Source organism: Dama dama, chromosome 15 (assembly GCF_033118175.1).
Source record: "Dama dama isolate Ldn47 chromosome 15, ASM3311817v1, whole genome shotgun sequence".
Classification (NCBI taxonomy): Eukaryota; Metazoa; Chordata; class Mammalia; order Artiodactyla; family Cervidae; genus Dama; species Dama dama.
The window spans coordinates 67687705-67706518 of record NC_083695.1 but is presented as its reverse complement, the minus strand read 5'-3'; the positions used below and the strand labels follow the sequence as shown (position 1 = coordinate 67706518).

Genomic DNA, 18814 nt, shown 5'->3' with positions numbered 1-18814 from the left:
TTATTAAGCAGTTATTTAACTGAAGTGCTTTGGTAAATTATAGTCTGTCTTTCTCAGTTTACCTTTAGGTTATGGGTAGCATTTTTTTCTGAACTCTTGGAACAGATAAGCTGAGGTTCATGCAGGAAATAAAATCTGTATACTGCTATGTTTGAGGCGTTATTAAGTTACAGTAATGGTGTTAAGTCAGTGTAAGACTGATCCTTGACATCAGTAAGATTATGAAAAAGAATTTCAAGTATAAAATTCGAACAATAATTCCAGACAAAGTAGATATCACAAAGTATTCATTGACAGATGAATTGACTGGATGACTTTTGCTCTAAGTTAAAAGAACATTTCAAGAAAGTCTGCCTGGAAATGACTGGCTTGGAATTTTGATAGGTCTAGAAGAATTAATAGGATTTATATGGGGGAAAGGAATAAGGAAGATATTTCAAGTGGATGGAATGACCGAAGTAAAAGCAAGGTAACAGATGAATTTAGTGGTGGTATGATGGTAGCAGTGGCATTGGGAGATAGAATAGTGAGAAAAACTGCTTTTTGGGGTCAGTATTTTTTCAGAGTGGGTTGAAATCCATTATTAGGTTCTAAAATCAGTTTTAGTGGGTTATGACTAGCCTTTAAATAAAATGGAATTGAATAGGAAAAGAAACCTGGGCACATGGCTTGTAGTAAGTTTTAAGTACCATTCTGTGAAACGTGTTTGTATAATGTAAGTGTGTGGGGTAGGTGTTATTGTTGGGTGTCACTGTAAGATGCCTTTTCTACTGTAGTCATGCTCAGTAACATTGGAAAGCAGTGACTCTGGATCTGGATTATCCGAGAAGTGGTGAATATGACTTCTCTAATATGCTTCCTCAGTTTCTAGATCATACTGCTTCTGAGAAGTGTGCATTCACTCTGAGTGATCAGGCGCAATCTCATAAGTCCTAGGGTATTTCCCTGTCTTCCCCCTTGCTGTGCCATTATCTCTGCTGGCTTCCTGAGGGGAAGCTGCCCAAGTTACAGGGTCTCTTGAAATGTCCAGAGATAACTTTGTAAAACCCTTTTGGTTGTTCTGGAGTAGCTTTTCAATTTTAAAGATAAAGTGAATGTCACAGATTCTTACATTCTGCTCAAGTTGTTACTTGGAGATCGAGCTCATTCTTCTTTACAACCCTGTGTAGTTCCTTGCCTTATATTACATAACTATTTACCTATTGTTTCCAATTTGCCTTTAATGAACAATAGTGTCGTGAATATTCCTGACACATCTCCTTGTATGTACAATTTATCTTTCAAAGTGGCTGTATAACTCTACATTCTCACCAGCAGTATTTGTGAATACTTGTTTCTCCACAACCTTGTCAACATGTGAAGCAATCAGACATACTGATTTTTGACACATGGATACATGTGAAGTTATTGAATATCGCTTTGATTTGCATTTCATTAGTTGTTAATGAGGTTGACATCTTTTTATTTAATTTTTGTCCATTTGCACTCTTCTGTCAATTGCCTATTCATATTCTTTGCCCTAATGTTGGACTAAAATGGAATCATACCCTAACCATTTTTTTCACCAACAATATGTGAGTGTCTTTTCAAGTCAGAAATAAGATTCGCTACATCATCACTTTTAACGTTTTAATTTAATCCCTGTGGCTTCCAGTTTTTGCTGTTATGTACATGTTGTGATGACTAAGCTGTGCTGGGTCTTCATTTCTTTGCAAGGACTTTCTCAAGTTGCGGTGAGCCAGGACTGCTCTTTGTTGCGGTGTGTGGGCTTCTCATTGCAGTGGCTTCTCTTGTTGTGGAGCACAGGCTATAGGGCTTGCAGGCTCAATAGCTGTGGCCCACAGGCCTAATTGCTCTGCAGCATGGGGAATCTTCCCAGACCAGGGATCCAACCAGTGTTCCCTGCATTGACAGGCAGTTTCTTTCCCACTGTGCCACCAGGGAAGTACAGGATAAATTCTCAATTGTAGGATTGATGAGTCAAAGTGTATGCCCCTGTATGGGGACTTTTTGTTACATATTGCCAAACTGCATTTGGGAAAAATTTTAGCATCTTGCGCTCTCTCATCAGCAGTGTTCATGAGCTGTTGTTTTCTGTACATTTGATTGTGTGATTGTACCCAAATAATTAACAGATGCGTGTCTCTAAATCCTTTTGGAGAAAATGTGTCTGATATTTTGTGTTAATTATTGAATATTCTCGGATGTATGTTTGCTCATTTTTTGGTTTTTATCTGTTTTTCTCATTGACTTAAACTATTTTTGATATGTTAAGTATGGCAACTCAAATGCATAGGAAACATTTTCTCCTAGTTTTCTTTTTTGCCATGGAACTTTTCCCCATGACAGTTCTGAAGTTTAATTTTAGTATTTTTAGCAGTAATTTTAATAGTTTTTCTTTATGAATTTTGCTGTGCCAGCATGCTTTTAAGAGCCTTTCACCAACTTTAAAATATAAAAATGTAAATAAAATCAAATTATATTTTTTTCTCTACTTTTATAGTTGTATTTTTAGGTTTAAATTTTTAATTCATCCGGAATTCATTTTCAGTTGTGAGGTTGGACTCCAGTCCCTCCCCCAATTATTAACAGTAATTATTGAATAATTTATGCCCTTCTAACTTCCTTGTTTGAAATGCCGATGGTATTGTATGCTAAATTTTGTTATATGGTAAAGTCGTTTTTTTTGGACTTTGTTCTGTTCCATTGCTTTTTCTATTTCCTATTCTTCCATTAGTTACTGAGACTTTCATCTTTTCCCATCCAATCTGCTTCTCTCTTGTTTTTTTTCTTCTAGTTAGTAAATGATTCCCTCTTAGCCTCAGGCCAGTCTAAATATATGGGAGGCATCTTTGACAACCCTCTTGCCCTTAACATCCGGTCCCTGGATCCTGCTGATTCTACTGAATCCATCTAAAACATCTCTGCCACCTCCTTAAACCAAATACTGTCTTTTGCCTGAATTTCTGCAATAGTCTCCTATCTTGTTTTCTCACTTTTACTTGTCTATTGCATGGCAGGAAAAAGGATCTTTTAAACTTAACTATATTTATTTGTTGTTTTTATTAAAAGTTGTTGAATGAAAAAATATCACTATATTCATTTTTTAAAACTGATCAAGATCTCCATTTTTTGGTTGCTTTAGTCTTGTTATAAAGTAGCTTCTTATAGTTGAAATGCATTTTTAAAACTTAAAGGCTATTTTTCAGTGTTCCTATCTTTAACATGTTACCTCATGGTTATGATAATTCAACTTTTTAGTCACTTTTAAAATTTTGGTAAGATATATTTTGTCTTTTCAAAAATAATGGCCTTTGATATTTATGTCCAATTAACTCTCCATGATGAGTTTTCACTACTGATATTTTCAAGGCATACCAGGTACCTAAATTGGCTTGTACATTTTAAAATTAGGATTATAGTCTATGACTTTACTTATATTATCATTTTTGTTTCTTTTAGAATTTCTGACTTAGGTGAGAAACCCATATACCTAGTTAAATTAATATTCATAAATTTAATGAACTCTAATGCAATTAAATATGTAGTCTATTTTTAAGCATTGAGGAATGCAAACAATTCTTGATGACTTTATTGTATCTCTACAGATTTGCTGAATAAACTATTGTTAGTAATTTTTTCAGTTAATTTCCTTAGATTTCTGTGTGCGTGTGTATGGTAAAAATACTTGAGATCTACCCTCTTAAATTTTAAGTGTACAAAAAGAATTTTAAGTGTACATTTTATTGACTGTAGGTACAATGTTGTACAGTAGATCTCTGGAACTATTTATTTTACTTGATGAAAACTTTATGAGTTTCTCTAGAATTTTTTTAGCTATGTAATTATGTCAAAATAAAAATGTTGACTTTCCTCCCAATCTAATATTTTAATTTTCCACATAACACTAATATCTGAAATTCTTTTGTTTATTTATATGCTTTTTGTTGTTATTTACTGTCTTTTTGTCCTTTTAAAATTTTAAAGTCCATGAGCGCAGTCTTGTCTTGTTTATTGCTGCATCCACAGTGGTTGAAACAAACAGTACTTGGTTCGACTAGGCACCCAATTAATACTTGTTGAGTGAACCTTCTCTGTAACTCCCAGTGTTTTAATTTTTCCCTTCTCTATATTTGTACCCCATTTTTTCTTTTCTTTTTTAAAAATTTTGTTTTTTTTACTTTGCTAGGTCTTCGTTGCTGTGAGGGCCTTTCTCTAGCCGTGGTAAGCAGGGGCTTCTCTCTAGTTGCAGTGCACAGGCTTCTTGTTGCCATGGTTTGTCTTGTTGTGGATTAAGAGCTCTACAGCATGCAGGCTTCAGCGTTGCAGCATGTGGGCTCAGGAGTTGTGGCTCACGGGCTTAGTTGCTCTGTGACATGTGAAATCTTCCCAAGGGATCGAACCTGTGTCTCCTGCATTGTCAGGCAGATTCTTCACCACTGAGCCACTAGGGAAGCCCTGCATTTTTTCTTCTTTAACAACTACTGTGGCAAATTGAAGTGGTGAAAAAATTCTTGATTTTTTTTTTCCTATGCTATTTAAGGCAGTGATTATATTATATGCTGGCTTTTGGTTTAAAGTATGTGCTTATGACCCAGGGTTCAGTTTCAACAGACACATTCATTTCATCAGCCTTTTTCCCTTTCTTCACTCACTGTGTGTGTTTGTGTATTTGACCATTGTTTTGGGGTATTTTATTTCTTAAATCTCTTTATGAAGCAAATTATTCATATCAATAGGTGCTTATGTTTCACATATTTGAAAATTATGAGATTTCCCAAGATTGACAAGTGTGTAGTATATTCTTCAGCCTCACACAGCAAGATAGAAGTCTTCAGAAGACAGTTCTATTTCATGCTACTTTTTAAGACTAGGAAAACACATGGCCACTGCTTCCCCCTGAATCATATTGGAGGTCACCTGTCTTTCTGGTACTCACATAGGGAAATCAGGCATCTGTTACCAGTTTTGGTTCTGAATTTTTCTTTGTCTTCTGGATATGTCCTTGAGTTCTTCTTCATAACCTCACATGCTACAACCTTCAGCATGAAAACTGAGGTTTTTTTACCATGGTCCCCAGCTTCTTATTCCATTTCACTGTAATTATTATATTTAGTTATGATAATCCTCAGTTATGCACAGATCTAGCTTTTTTATGGAGGGTAGGCTGTGTTGCTTAAAAGTTTTAAAAGCTTTCTTTCAAAAGCCCTAAATGAAGTCTTTGTGCCTAAAAGCCTTGTTGCTTAAAAGTTCAACCAATTTTCAGAGGGAAGTTAAAAGTTCCTTCAGATCAGCAAGATGTTTGTGTGTGTGTGTGTGTGTGTGTGTGTGTGCATGTGTGCGCGCACGTGCAGTCATGTGGAGGGTGGTACAGGACATTTAGCTAGTAAAATCAAACACTTCTGAGAGGTCAGGTCCTTAATACAGAAAAATCAGCCTTCGGAACCTGGATTTCCCACATAGATGTAACCGTGTAAGCGCCTGTGTGTCCACAGCACAGAAAGCCAAACTCTTGACAGTTGTTGTTTGCACCAAAGTAAAAGTTTATTTGCAGGATCCAGCAAGGAGAGTGGGCTACTGATGCTCAGAGGACCCAAACTCCTCAATAGCTTTGAGGGAAGTTTTTAAAGGCAACATTTGAAGTGAAGGTTGTAGGAGGCATGACTTTCTTCTGGTTAATATTCTAGAAATATTAATCATCAGTCTTCTTGTGCCAACCAGTCGGGGGTCTGTGTGCTCACGCTTAGCGTGTAGTCACCGTCCTCCACCTAGGTGAGGGCCTTAGTTCCTGCACAATGAGTCAGAGACATGCATCAGGTTGTTAGATATATCCCTTGACCCTGTTTTATAAATTACTGTTTCTTGACTGCTTGAGTTTGTTCTTTTGACCTCAGGAAAGGCCCAGGAAACTAAAGCCCTTTTCTACAAAAAAGAAACAGGGAACACACAGGGGCTTTTATACTGGCTCTTGCACCCCAAAATTATCCTGTTTCATAGATAATTATGCCAAGGTACACTATGATTAGGGAATCTGTGTAATAAAAAATGTCTGCAGAGACACGTAGACTTTGTTCTAAGCAAGATTCTAGGGAGAAAGAATGTAACCTGCTAATTGGTGTTTGTTAATTATTAATTGGTGTTTGTTTTTCCTCAGTGTTGGGCTGTTTATTTGTAATCAATACTGAATGATTGCAGGTTTAGGAAGTGATATATTCATTTACTGTCCACTATATTAAGTTGCAGATACCCATGAGGGTTTGTTTTTGTTTTTGACTATTTCCTACTTTACAGTTTCAATCTTGAAATTTTGCCTTTCTTCTGTTTCTTTGGCTTTCAGGTTTGAAATGAAACAAAAGTATTCAATTTAAGAGCTTTGTGAAAGATCTTTTAAGGAAGAATCTTTTCTCTAAAAATTTATTTCCTCAGTGGATAGAGGAAATCCATTAGCCAACCATTTTTTTAAGGAAACAAGAAGCAGTTTATCTTTGACTTTGGTGTGGTAGCAGGAAAAATAGATTTTCTACTGGATCCCTACATGTGTTTGTAGGCAGCTATGTCATAGCTCTTTAATATTAGTTTCATTTGAGGCACTCTTTTGTACAAGATTTAAAGATTTATTTTTCAAATATACTTTGGCTTTTTCACTTCTATTTTTTAGGCTGTGCGTGTTACAAAACCCAAAATCCCAGAAGCCATAAGAAGAAATTTTGAGTTAATGTGAGTAATATGCATGGGATCTCAATATTTTTATTTTGGGTTGCCTACATATGTATCTTACCTGTCTAGAGGAAAAAATTATGTTTGAGATAATTACACTGGGGAGGGGTATATGTCTATATCTTCTATACCTTAATTCTAATAATACTATCTATTCTGGTGTCTTAGTTCCCACTAGACTTTTATTAGTTTTCTCTTTATATATGGATATTTCAGGAGCAGCTTCAGTGGCTCAAGATGCAGTTTGCTGTAGAACTGTTGTTGGAAGCCTAAGGAGCTATAATTTGGATGTGAATAATAGCTTGAATTAAATATTAATAGAGGAGAGGAAGAGTCCTAGCTGTTAAGGTTGAAGAGAGTGCCTGTATTTTGTTACTGTGTTATAAATGGTAAGAATAAACACATTGGTATCAAGTTTGCTTTTCCATTGTGTGTGATTGTGTATCTAAAATTAGATCTGATCTTTATAATTTGCCTTTGGGGAAGCTTTGCTTGCCTTGACTCCTGCTGGTTTTCTCTTTTATGTGTACAGGGCTGACTGGGAATGAAGAAGTTACTTGCTTGACATGAAGTTAGTTTCTGAGAGCTTTAGACGATTCCTTTTAAAGGACTACCTATTGTAGTCAAAATGTTTTTGTGTGTGTGCAGTCAGGTGTGGGGTTGTGTACTGGATGTTTAACTAGCAAAGTCAAACACTTCTGAGAGATACAGTCTTTGATACAGAAAAGTCAGCCTTCGGAATCTGAATTTCCCAAGTAGATATAACCATGTAAGGGCTTATGTGTCCACAGCCCAGAAAGCCAGATTCTGACAATGGGTATCATGACAGGTACTGAAAAGAAGAAACTGAAGTCTTGGAAACTAAAGTATTATTATTCTGTCTTCCTAAAAGTCTTTAGGAAACTTGGAAGATATGTTAAGAGGCAAAATATGAAATGCTAGAAAACTAACTTTGTAAAAGTCAAGAATACAAAAGATGTATAAATACAGGGCGTCCAAAAAGTAATAATAATACTTTACAGAGTGATATACTTCTGAGTCCTTATTGTTCCCAAGTCTATACCTTCTATTATGCATAATTTTGTTTTCCCTTTTTTATTGTAGAAAAAGAACTCTTTTAAAACTATAAAGCACAGAGTCCTAGACTGAGTAGATCATGGGTCTGATCCATTTATAGAAGAAAAAAATTTCTTGAAGGCTCAGGATGTCTTAGACTTTAAATATAATAGTTTCTGGTGATGGAAAGATGAATACTATGTGTTCTCTGCCCTCAAATAACTCATAGTATCCAGAATGTCATTTTATATCTTTTATCTGCTAATAGGAGGAAAGGAGAGAGGTTGGGGAGAGTGATGTTTGGGGAAATGATTGGAGTGTCTGGATTTTGGATCTTTCCTGAGTTTAAAGACTGTTGGAATTCCACAATTAAAGGCTATCTTGGAATAATGCAGTCTAACCTCCCTCCTAATATATATCTTTTTTTTAATACCCTACATTCCGTGTGGTCCCCCAGTAGCCATTTGTCCATGCTTAGTGACGGGCCACCTATTTCCATTATTAGGAAGCTCAAATTCTTAGAATGTTCTTTTGTACATTGAGCCCCAGTTCACCACCTAATTAAGAACTACCATCTAGTTTTATCTTCTGTACAACAAATAGGGACACTACATGAGAGTGTCTGCTGGAAGAGGGCCTGAAATCCAGCCCCCTTCTGTTTGCCAAACCATGCACCTGAGGGGCTACATCTTCCCAGAGGTTAGTGCCTTATGCTAGTTGGTCTAGTTTAGCTGGAGGCCTAATAGCAAAGGAAGCATTTATATACTTCAGACACTTCCAGATCACAGGCCTTTTCTTGATACAGTTAGTGGAAAAGGTCAGCTTAAGGGCTTCCCAGGTGGTTCAGTGGTAGAGAGTCTGCCTGCCGTTGCAGGAGACACAGGAAGCATGGATTCAATACCTGAGTTGGGAAGATCCCCTGGAGTAGGAAATGGCAACCCACTCTAGTAATCTTGCCAGGATAATTTCATGGACAGAGGAGTCTGGCAGGCTACAGTCCATGAGGTCAGAAAGAGTTGGACATGACTGAGCAACTGAACATGTCAGACTGAAATGTATTAAACTTGATTCCTGTTTCTGGGTGACTTCGGACAAATCATTTAACCTTTCAACCTCAGACTTATTATCAGTAAAATAGGATAACACCTCTCTTGCCTACTTTAGCGAGTCAGAAAATTCTTATTGAAAATGATGCTCTGAACCACTGTAGTGTCAGAATTACTATCTATGACTATAGATCATTTCTAATTTTTTGTAATTTTTTTCCCCACAGGGAGGCTGAGAAGACGAAACTTCTTATAGCTGCACAGAGACAAAAGGTTGTGGAGAAAGAAGCTGAGACAGAGAGGAAAAAGGCTGTTATAGGTACTTGGATTTCTTTCTGAAATGAAAGTCTCTAAGTACATGTGCTGTGAGTTTGTCATGTTCTTTATCAGCCTCATGTTGGATATTGATGGGACTCAAATAAGATTGCATCATACATGATGAAGAATCCTGGAAATTCCTTTGTATGTTCAGATGTCCTAAAGCCTTTAAACGTAGATGAGGCCAGTACTTGATGAAGTGCTTTGGCTCTCCACTCTGTTGTTGACCCCCTCTGTTGTCTTTCGAGGACAGGGACAGTGGATAGGGTTTGGGAACAGTTCTAGCCTCTGGTGGAATAGGGGTTTTGTGTACACAGATTCAGAATAAGGGAGGGTTTTTTGCCAAAGCTCAGGATTATAGTATGCATCCTTACTGTTGACATACAACCTAGTTTTATCTGCATGGATAGATATTGCCATCTCTGGAAGTACAGCAGGATTGCTTATAGCTAATTTTAAGTCACAGGGGCTTCCCTAAAATCCTAGCATACTGTTAGTCAACTGCTGCCTTAGGTTCTTACTTGTTTCTTCCTTGGTTTGCTGAAAGTTTATATTAAAATATTTCAAATATATAGGAACATACAGAGAACAATATAATGAAGGCTTAACATTTTGCCATATTTCTTTCAGATTGCATTTTCTTTTAGGAAAATGTTTATATATCTATTTGAAGCCTCCCTTCGTACCCATCCCTGGTCTTATTTCTTGACCTGTCTTCTCAGAGTAGCTTCTTTTCTGAAGTTGACATAAATCTTTTCTGTCCATATTACTTTAAGTATGTAACAATTCACAGAATTGTTTTACTACAGAAGTGGTATCAAACCCCACCTTTTATTTACTACTTCTTTTTTTTTTCTAACACTGAGTTTTATTCATATTGATACATATAGATCTAGTTTCTTTTTTAATTGCTGTGTATACATTTCATTCTGTGAGTGATCCTTTGATGGATTACTAATGAAGAGCTAGTTTCTGGTTTTTCCTTATTACAGAGTGTTCTGCAATAGTACCCTTATCCATATCTCTCTGTGCACACATGCAAGAGTTTTTCTAGAGAAGTGCTACTTAACATGTGATGTGGGTCAGTGCCCTGTCTATTATATTTTATTAAATATTAAAATACAAAAAACTTCTTTCCCACAGCTGGTTTGAGAAGCACTGCTCTAGAATATGTATCTCGAAGTAGAATTCGAGTCATAGGGTACACACATCTTCAAGTTACAAAAAACTGCCAAGTTGCTCTTCAAAGTGACTCCTCCATTTTACCCTTTCTTCGGCAGTGTTTGAGTTTCCATTTCTTTGCTGCCTTATTCAGTTCTAATTTCCTCACATCCTCCTCTACCCATGGAGTTATCAGATTTTTAAAAATTTATGCCATTTTGATGATGGACATGAAACCACACAGTTTTGACGAGTTTCCCCAGTTACTGGTGAAGTTGAGTATTGTTTATGGGACATTCCAGTTTCCCTTTTTTTGATGTGTAAATTGCCTGTTAATGTCTTTGGCCATTATTTGATTACTTTTTAAAACTGATTTGTAAAAATTCTTTATATCTTCTAGATACTAATCCCTTCCCAGGTTTATACATTGCAGATATCTTCTCTCAATTTATGGCATGTCTTTGAACTTTATGATGTCTTTGACATACGTATATATTTGATTTTCATGTAATCAGATTCATCAATCTTTTCCTTTCCAGTTTGTGCTTTTCCTATCTTGTTTAAGAATTCTTTCCCAACCCCAAAATAATAATTTTATTCTAAAAGTTATAAAGTTTTCTTCTCATATTTAGATCTTGAGCTCATCTGAAATTATTTTAATGTTTAGTGTGATATAGAAATTCAGTTCAGTTCAGTCGCTCAGTGAGTCTGCCCCTTTGCAACCCAATGAACTACAGCAAGAGAGGCTTCCCTGTCCATCACCAGCTCCCAGAGATTGACAAACTCATGTCCATCGAGTCAGTGATGCCATCCAACCATCTCATCCTCTGTCGTCCCCTTCTCCTCCTGCTTTCACTCTTTCCCTGCATCAGGATCTTTTCTCAGGAGTCAGTTTTTCACATCAGGTGGCTGAAGTATTGGAGCTTCAGCATCAGCCCTTCCAATAAATATTCAGGACTGATTTCCTTTAGAATTGACTGGTTTGATCTCCTTGGAGTCCAAGGGACTCTCAAGTGTCTTCTCCAACACCATAGTTCAAAAGCGTCGATTCTTTGGCACTCAGCTTTCTTTATGGTCCAACTGTTACATCCATACATTACTATTGGAAAAACCATAGCTTTGAGTAGACAGACGTTTGTTGGCAAAGTAATGTCTCCGCTTTTTAATATGTTGTCTAGGTTGGTCATAACTTTCCTTCCAAGGAGCAAGCTGTCTTTTAATTTCATGGCTGCAGTCATCATCTGCAGTGATTTTGGAGCCCAAGAAAATAAAGTCTGTCACTGTTTCCACTGTTTCCCCATCTATTTGCCATGAAGTGATGGGACCAGATGCCATGATCTTAGTTTTCTGACTGTTGAGCTTTAAACCAGCTTTTTCACTCTCCTCTTTTACTTTCATCAAGAGACTCTTTACTTCTTCTTCACTTTCTGCCATAAGGGTGGTATCATCTGCATATCTGAGGTTATTGATATTTCTCCTGGCAATATTGATTCCAGCTTGTGCTTCATCCAAGCCCAGCATTTTGCGTGATGTACTTTGCATGTAAGTTAAATAAGCAGGGTGACAATATACAGCCTTGATGTTCTCCTTTCCCAATTTGGAACCAGTCTGTTCTTCCATGTCTGGTTCTAACAGTTGCTTCCTGACCTGCATATAGATTTTTCAGGAGGCAGGTAGGTGGTCTGGTAGTCCTATTGCTTTTTCCACAGTTTGTTGTGATCCACATAGTCAAAGGCTCTAGCTTAGTCAATAAAGCAGAAGTATATGTTTTTCTGGAACTCTTGCTTTTTCGATGATCCAGCGGATGTTGGCAGTTTGATCTCTGGTTCCTCTGCCTTTTCTAAATCCAGCTTGAACATGGAAGCTCTTGGTTCATGTACTGTTGAAGCCTAGCTTGGAGAATTTTGAGCATTACTTTGCTAGCATGTGAGATGAATGCAGTTGTGCAGTAGTTTGAACATTCTTTGGCATTGCCTTTCTTTGGGATTGGAATGAAGACCTTTTCCAGTCCTATGGCCACTGCTGAGTTTTCCAAATTTGTCGGCATATTGAGTGCAGCACTTTAACAGCATCATCTTTTAGGATTTGAAGTAGTTCAACTGAAATTCTATCACCTCCACTAGCTTTGTCCGTAATGATGGCCCACTTGACTTCAGATTCCAGGATGTCTGGCTCTAGGTGAGTGATCACACCATCATGATTATCTGGGTCATGAAGATGTTTTTTGTCTAGTTGTTCTGTGTATTCTTGCCACCTCTTCTTAATATCTTCTGCTTCTGTTAGGTCCATACCATTTCTGCCCTTTATTGTGCCCATCTTTGCATGAAATGTTCCCTTGGTATCTCTAATTTTCTTGAAGAGATCCCTAGTCTTTTTCATCCTATTGTTTTCCTCTGTTTCTTTGCATTGATCACTGAGGAAGGTTTTCTTATCTCTCCCTGCTATTCTTTGAAACTCTGCATTCAAATGGGTGTGTCTTTCATTTTCTCCTTTGCCTTTAACTTCTCTTCTTTTCTCAGCTATTTCTAAGGCCTCCTCAGACAACCATTTGTCCTTCTTGCATTTCTTTTTCTTAGGAATGGTCTTGATCACTGCCTTCTGTACAATGCCTCAAACCTCTGTCCATAGTTCTTCAGGCACTGTCAAATCTAATCCGTTTAACTTTTTCCAAATGGCAAACTATCTTAGACAATTGAGTAGTTCCTTATTCCCTTTATTTCTAATGCCACATCTGATATATATAAGATCCTATATATAATTTGTTTTGTTGCTTGGGTTTCTGTTTTCTTTCAATTTTTTTGTCTTTCGTTTTCCAGTAATACCTAGCTTTAATTACTATAGCTTTTATTTTAAGTCTTGCTATCTGGTAGAGCAAGTTTTGTTTCTTCTTCACTATTCCTCTTAACCATTCCTATTTCTAAAATTTTATTGGTATTTCTAAGCCCTAATTCCTCCATATAAATTTTAGAAACGGTTCAAGTCTATAAAATACTGTTGAGTTTTTATTGTATTCACATTACTTGTATATGGTATATCAATTTGAAGAGAATTATAATGTTTATGATATTGAATTTTATAAATCTATTGCATTTCTCCATTTATGAGAATGAAAAATGAAAGAATGACCTTTCAGAAAAAGGTATCATAATCTTCTCCTCATAGTTCCTAAACCCTCTTTGTTAGAGACTTATATCTATATATTCCTCAAATATTTTGCTAGTACAGGTAGGCTCTTTTTGCAAGACACATTTTTGAACTGCTTTTTACTTTTGTAGGTATGCTGTTGATTTTTCATTTAGCAGTCTTCCTGAAAATGCTGTTGTTTGTAATATTCTCTTGGAATTCTCAAGTAATCATACTGTCTTCAGATCAGGACAGTTCTGGTTTTTTGCTGTACTCTGCACTTTTTAGTTCTTATCTTAACTGCTTTAGGCTATGATTTCCAGTGCTGAAAAGAAAGATGGTAAACAGGGATTCTTGTCTTGTTCTAACTTTAAAAACACAGTCTCAGTGATGTTTGCTATACTTAACTTTTATCAGGTTGATGAAGTTTCCTTGTGTTTCTTGCTTGCCAAGGGTTTTTATTGTGAATGACTGCTAAAACTTTTACAATTTTTTTTCTAAATCTGTTAAGATGACCATATAGTTTTTCTTTTTAAAGCAGTTAATATGATGATTATATTAATAGATTTTTCTCTTAAAAGTTATTTTGTCTTCATGGGATAAATTCATTTGCTCATAAATTAGGAGGTTAATTTACCCTAATACATTTTATATGACTTGCTTTAATTTCTCTTATTTTTTTACTTTTATTTTCATAAATGGTCAGCTGCTTTTTTTTTTTCCTTATTTTCTTACTCTTAGGTTTTTGGGGCATGTTGTTTGTTTTTGTTTGTCTGGTGTATCCTGGTTACACTAGCCTCAAGATGAGTTAGAGGGCATTTCTTCTTTTTTCCATGTTCTGAGCATTTTGTATAAGATATAAATTATCTTCTCTTTGTAGATTTGCTGGAACTCAGTTATAAAAACCATCTTGGTAAAGTGGCGTTTGTGCTTTTCTGTATGCTCATTTGATTTTTATGGCAACATTTAATCTACAGATTTAATTTCTATATTGTGTAAGGTGTTTGTTTCTTTTTTAAGTCAGTTTTGGTAGTTATGTTTTCATCTGCTGTTTCAAATTTGAGGGCATAAATTCATTTGTAAAGTTCTTATGATTTTTTAAAAATAAACCCTCTATTAAATCTGTGTGCCCCTTTTCATTCCTGATATTGTTTATTTGTGCCTTCTGTTTTGCTGGATCAGAGATTGGTTTTTTTCATCTTTTCAGAGAACGAAATGTTGATTTGGTTGATTCTTTTGTCACTTTCTTTTTAAATTATTATTTTACACTTTAAAATTTTCTACCTAAAGTTTACTTATTGGTTCTTTTCTAATTTCTTGACTGACTTAATTCTTTAGTTTTTAATGTTTTCTAATGGAAAAGTGTAAAATTTAGACATTTTCTTCCAAGTTCTGCTTTTAGGTGCGTGCATCTCACCAGTTTTGAATGTAATCTAATTTATTTGTGTTTGGTTTTTGTTTTGTTTTTAATTTCCATCATTTCTGCTTTGACTCATGAATTATTAATAGTATATTTTCAGTTTCTAATTGAGTGGATTCTCACGGGGCTGTTTTTTTTATTGTTGATTTCTGCATTGTAATCAGAAAAATATGACCTGTTATATGAATTCTTAAGTATTTGTTGAAGTTTGTTTTGTGGACTGTCAAGTACATGGTCCTTTTTTGGTAAATGTTCTATGTGTGCTCGAAGAGATTGAATGTCTGTTCACTATTTGTTGGATGCAGGTTCTCTTTATATTCATTATGTCAGGGTTATGAATTGTATTGTTCTTGTGTACTCTTGTAGTACGCATCTTGTGTACTCTTCTAGTTTTTGTCTTCTTGAGCTATCAGTTACTGAGACGGTGTGTTAAAATCTCCCACTATGACCATGAATTTGTTGACTTGTAACTTTTTCTTGATGTAATCTAGGGCTATATCTTTAAAAGTGTTCAGTTTCAGAATTGCATTATTACATCTCTGGAGAATTGGAGCTGTTATGTAATAACCCTCTTTTATAGCCAGACATGCTTGTTGGCTTAAGGTCTATTTTGTCTGATGATGATATAGCTATGACAGATTTTTCTTGGTTAGTTATTTTCTTGATGTATATTTTCACATCCTTTTACTTTCAACTTTTCTATGTCATTATGTTTTAGGTGTGTCTCTTGTAAACAGCATATAGCTGGATTTTGTTATCTTATCCAATGTGAGAATCTGTCTTTTAACTGGTGAGTTTAGTCTTTTTATATTTATTGTGGTTACTGCTATATTTGGACTTGTTTTTATCATTTAATTTTGTGCCATTTACCATGCTTCCTTCCCCCCCTTTTTTGACTGATATTGAATTGATTATCTTTTCTTTATTCTTTTCTTCCTTTGACTTGATTGGAAGTTTTATGTTCTATTCCTTGAATGTATAATTAAGCATTGCCTGTAAAATGCTACAAGCATACCTGACTTGAGAGACTTTAAATTTAATCATTCTTTTCATACTCTTCTTGAATAATACCTTAGGATGCTTTAGCTCTTATCACTGTGCTCCAGTTTTACATATTATTGTTGCCTGATATTTTAGTTTGTGTTGTTTTCATTCCCCCATTATTATCATCAATTCTTACAGTAAAATATTTTATTTTTATTTAAATGTATTGTGTAATTTTTTTACTCTCCATTGCTTCTGGCAATTCATTTCTTTTTTCCTGCTAGCTTTTTTTCAGTGAAGGCTGAGAAGTGGAAAACTTACTCAATCTTCCTTGGTCTGAAATAGTTTTACTTCATTCTTGAGTGGTAATTTAACCTATAGTTCTAAGCCCAACTTAGCTTCCTTTTCTTTGTCACTTTGGCAGTAATATTTTGGTTTTGTTTGGCCTCTTCCCCTCGCTTTACTTTTAAGAATTCTCTGTCTTGGGGTTGTCTCTAATTTCACTATGATATGTCACTGAGCCAAAAGGTAGAGCATTTTAGTTTCACTGGCTTGGGTTTTACATGGGGATTTCAGTTCTACCGTCTCAAGACGTCCTCTCCCGGCCCTGCATGGGCAGTAACCCAAGGCCCTCCCTCTTACTTGTCTGATATCCACTCCCAGGGCTGCTGTCATACAGGCTCCAGCTCTCTCTACTTGTGTCTCTTGAAGATCTCAGTTACACATTAGGAAACAATTTTATTCTGTTTTATCTAGCATTTTAAGATGTTGATAGCTGAAGGGTTTCTCATTAGCCTGCTCCACCAGTTTTCTTAACTAGAGGTCTGGTCATGCTGTTTGTTGGTTTATGCCCATATGTCAGAGAATAGTGTGAAATGGGATTACTGCATCATTTTCCCATGTTAAGACACCATTCTCTGGGTTCTAGCTGCAGGCTCTAGACTCCTCACCTTTTATTTGAATTTTATCGAGTCTCTGCTTATTGCTAAGTTTTTAGCCCAGCTGAACATAGTAGTCTGTTTTTAGGATGGTATGATGATAGATTGATTTAATGTTGATGGGGATATAGGGAAGTATGCCCTGGAGTAGTTCGTAAAGGATCCTTCCTTTTGGAAAGAAGAAACCACTTCGAAGTGTTCTTTCCATTATGTACTTCCTCCAGAGGCCAAAGAGAAAATATGTTAAAATACTCAACTTCTTTGTCTGAAAAGGAGAATTGAGAATGTTCTTTAAGAATTGTAGTGGTTACATTGAAAGTGTAAAATTAGAGTCTTTCTTCCCTGGTTCTGGATCCTTTGGTTAGACCGGAGAGTTCCTTAGGATGTTTTGTTTTCCCTGCCTGTAATTGCCCACTGCAGCTACTTTGTTCACTCCCAACACATTTTCACATGCTCAGATGAATTACCCTGCTTTTTCTCTTTAATGTCTATAGCAGTCAGAATACTCCTCTGGTAACCCTTCATCACATCATTTCCCTGATAGTTACTTAACAGTTGATCTTGAGTGTATATTAAAGCTAAATTCCTTAGCTCCAAGCAGAGTTCTTTTAGCCCTCTCTGTAGTCTCTTTGTTATCTTCTCTTGTCAACTGGCTCTTTTATCACCTCTTCACTGTGACTTGCTAATTTGTTTCTTCTTGTTTTCATTACACTTTCTGCCAGGTCCTCCTAAGTTCTATGTATTATTTTCTTTAAGATTTCTTCTAGAAGACCTCCCTTGGCTTATCTTCCATATTCTTTCTTTCTCCTGCCACAATATATAAATGTCCTTTGTTGCCATACACTTGTGTTGCTCTGTTTTCGTTTTGAGTACTTTCATGAAGTATCTTGTTTTCCTCATTAACTTGTGGATCACTGCCATTTAATCCCATGAAGGACTGAAACTGTTACCTTTTGTATTCCTCCTTCCCACAAAACAAACACTGTCAAAATAAAACAGTGAAGTAGGAAATAAATTTCCTTTTTTCCAATGAGTTGTTTATAGTTTGGATAGATAAAACAGTGAAACAATTAGGCTATAAAGTGTCATATAATTAAATGTAAGCTGTGTGCTGCTGTTTTCTAAGTAGCTCTGGAACTAGAGAAATGTTTTTGAAGGCGTCTTGTTTTGTATATAATTATAGAAGCAGAGAAGATTGCACAAGTGGCAAAAATTCGGTTTCAGCAGAAGGTGATGGAGAAAGAAACCGAAAAGCGCATTTCTGAAATTGAAGGTACCATAGGGAGAAAAGAAACTCTGACCATTCTAAACTGCTTCGCTGTCTCAGGGACTGGGTCTGGGTTATGGTGGGTGGGCCATAGAGAGAAGAATCTGGTCTGGAGGAAGTAGCTAGTTTGATATTCTAGACAAATATTTTTTAAATTGCCATCGCATATTTATTTCTTTGGTTTGTAACTATGGTAAACTCAACCTTTTATTTTCCATCCTTAAATTAGGATTTATTTGTTCTCAGGCAAAGCAATCAGTGTTAAAGAATATACCACCAGTTTCTTTTCTGCCTGTCAACCAAAAAAATAACCAGACAATTAGTTGGGGAAAAAAGAAGCCCCAGTTTTTATCTTCCAAACTCTTAATTACACATAGTGAGAAGTCGATGTTCTTAGTTCACAATCTTAAAGATGAAATATTCAGCCTCTTTTGCTTATATGATGCTGCTTCTGATCATTCTGCATTAACTGATTCTGGATCCAGTTTGAAGGGGATGGAGACAGTGCAATAAATAGAGCCAAGGACTCATGTCTGAACTTACTTAGTTAAAGCCTAGAGCCTGGGTAGGGTATGAGGCTTTCGGTGATGAGGGGTGGTGGAAAGAAGGTTCAGCTTCAGGTGGAAAATGAAGTGGGTTCAGATGAACTGAGTTATTTAACTTGACATTGTCAAGAGTATCCCCCCTTTGAGAAGGAGTTGTCTGGGGACTGGGGTTTGAAAACTGCTAACACTGTTACATGCCTTTGAAGTAAAGTAAATGCTTGTAATATCAGGCAGTGGAT

The 18814-nt window shown here is 36.1% G+C and overlaps 1 protein-coding gene across 3 annotated transcripts in view; it reads left to right on the top strand.

Annotated features, from left to right (window-relative positions):
• Positions 1-18814, top strand: part of ERLIN1 (ER lipid raft associated 1) — a 37352-nt gene that overhangs the window by 14629 nt on the left and 3909 nt on the right. For all 3 annotated transcript variants that reach the window (XM_061162380.1, XM_061162381.1, XM_061162382.1), the window contains 3 exons: positions 6659-6717; positions 9047-9138; positions 17947-18036. In XM_061162380.1, the coding sequence (XP_061018363.1) occupies positions 6659-6717; positions 9047-9138; positions 17947-18036 (241 nt within the window). The remainder of the gene's footprint in view (positions 1-6658; positions 6718-9046; positions 9139-17946; positions 18037-18814) is intronic.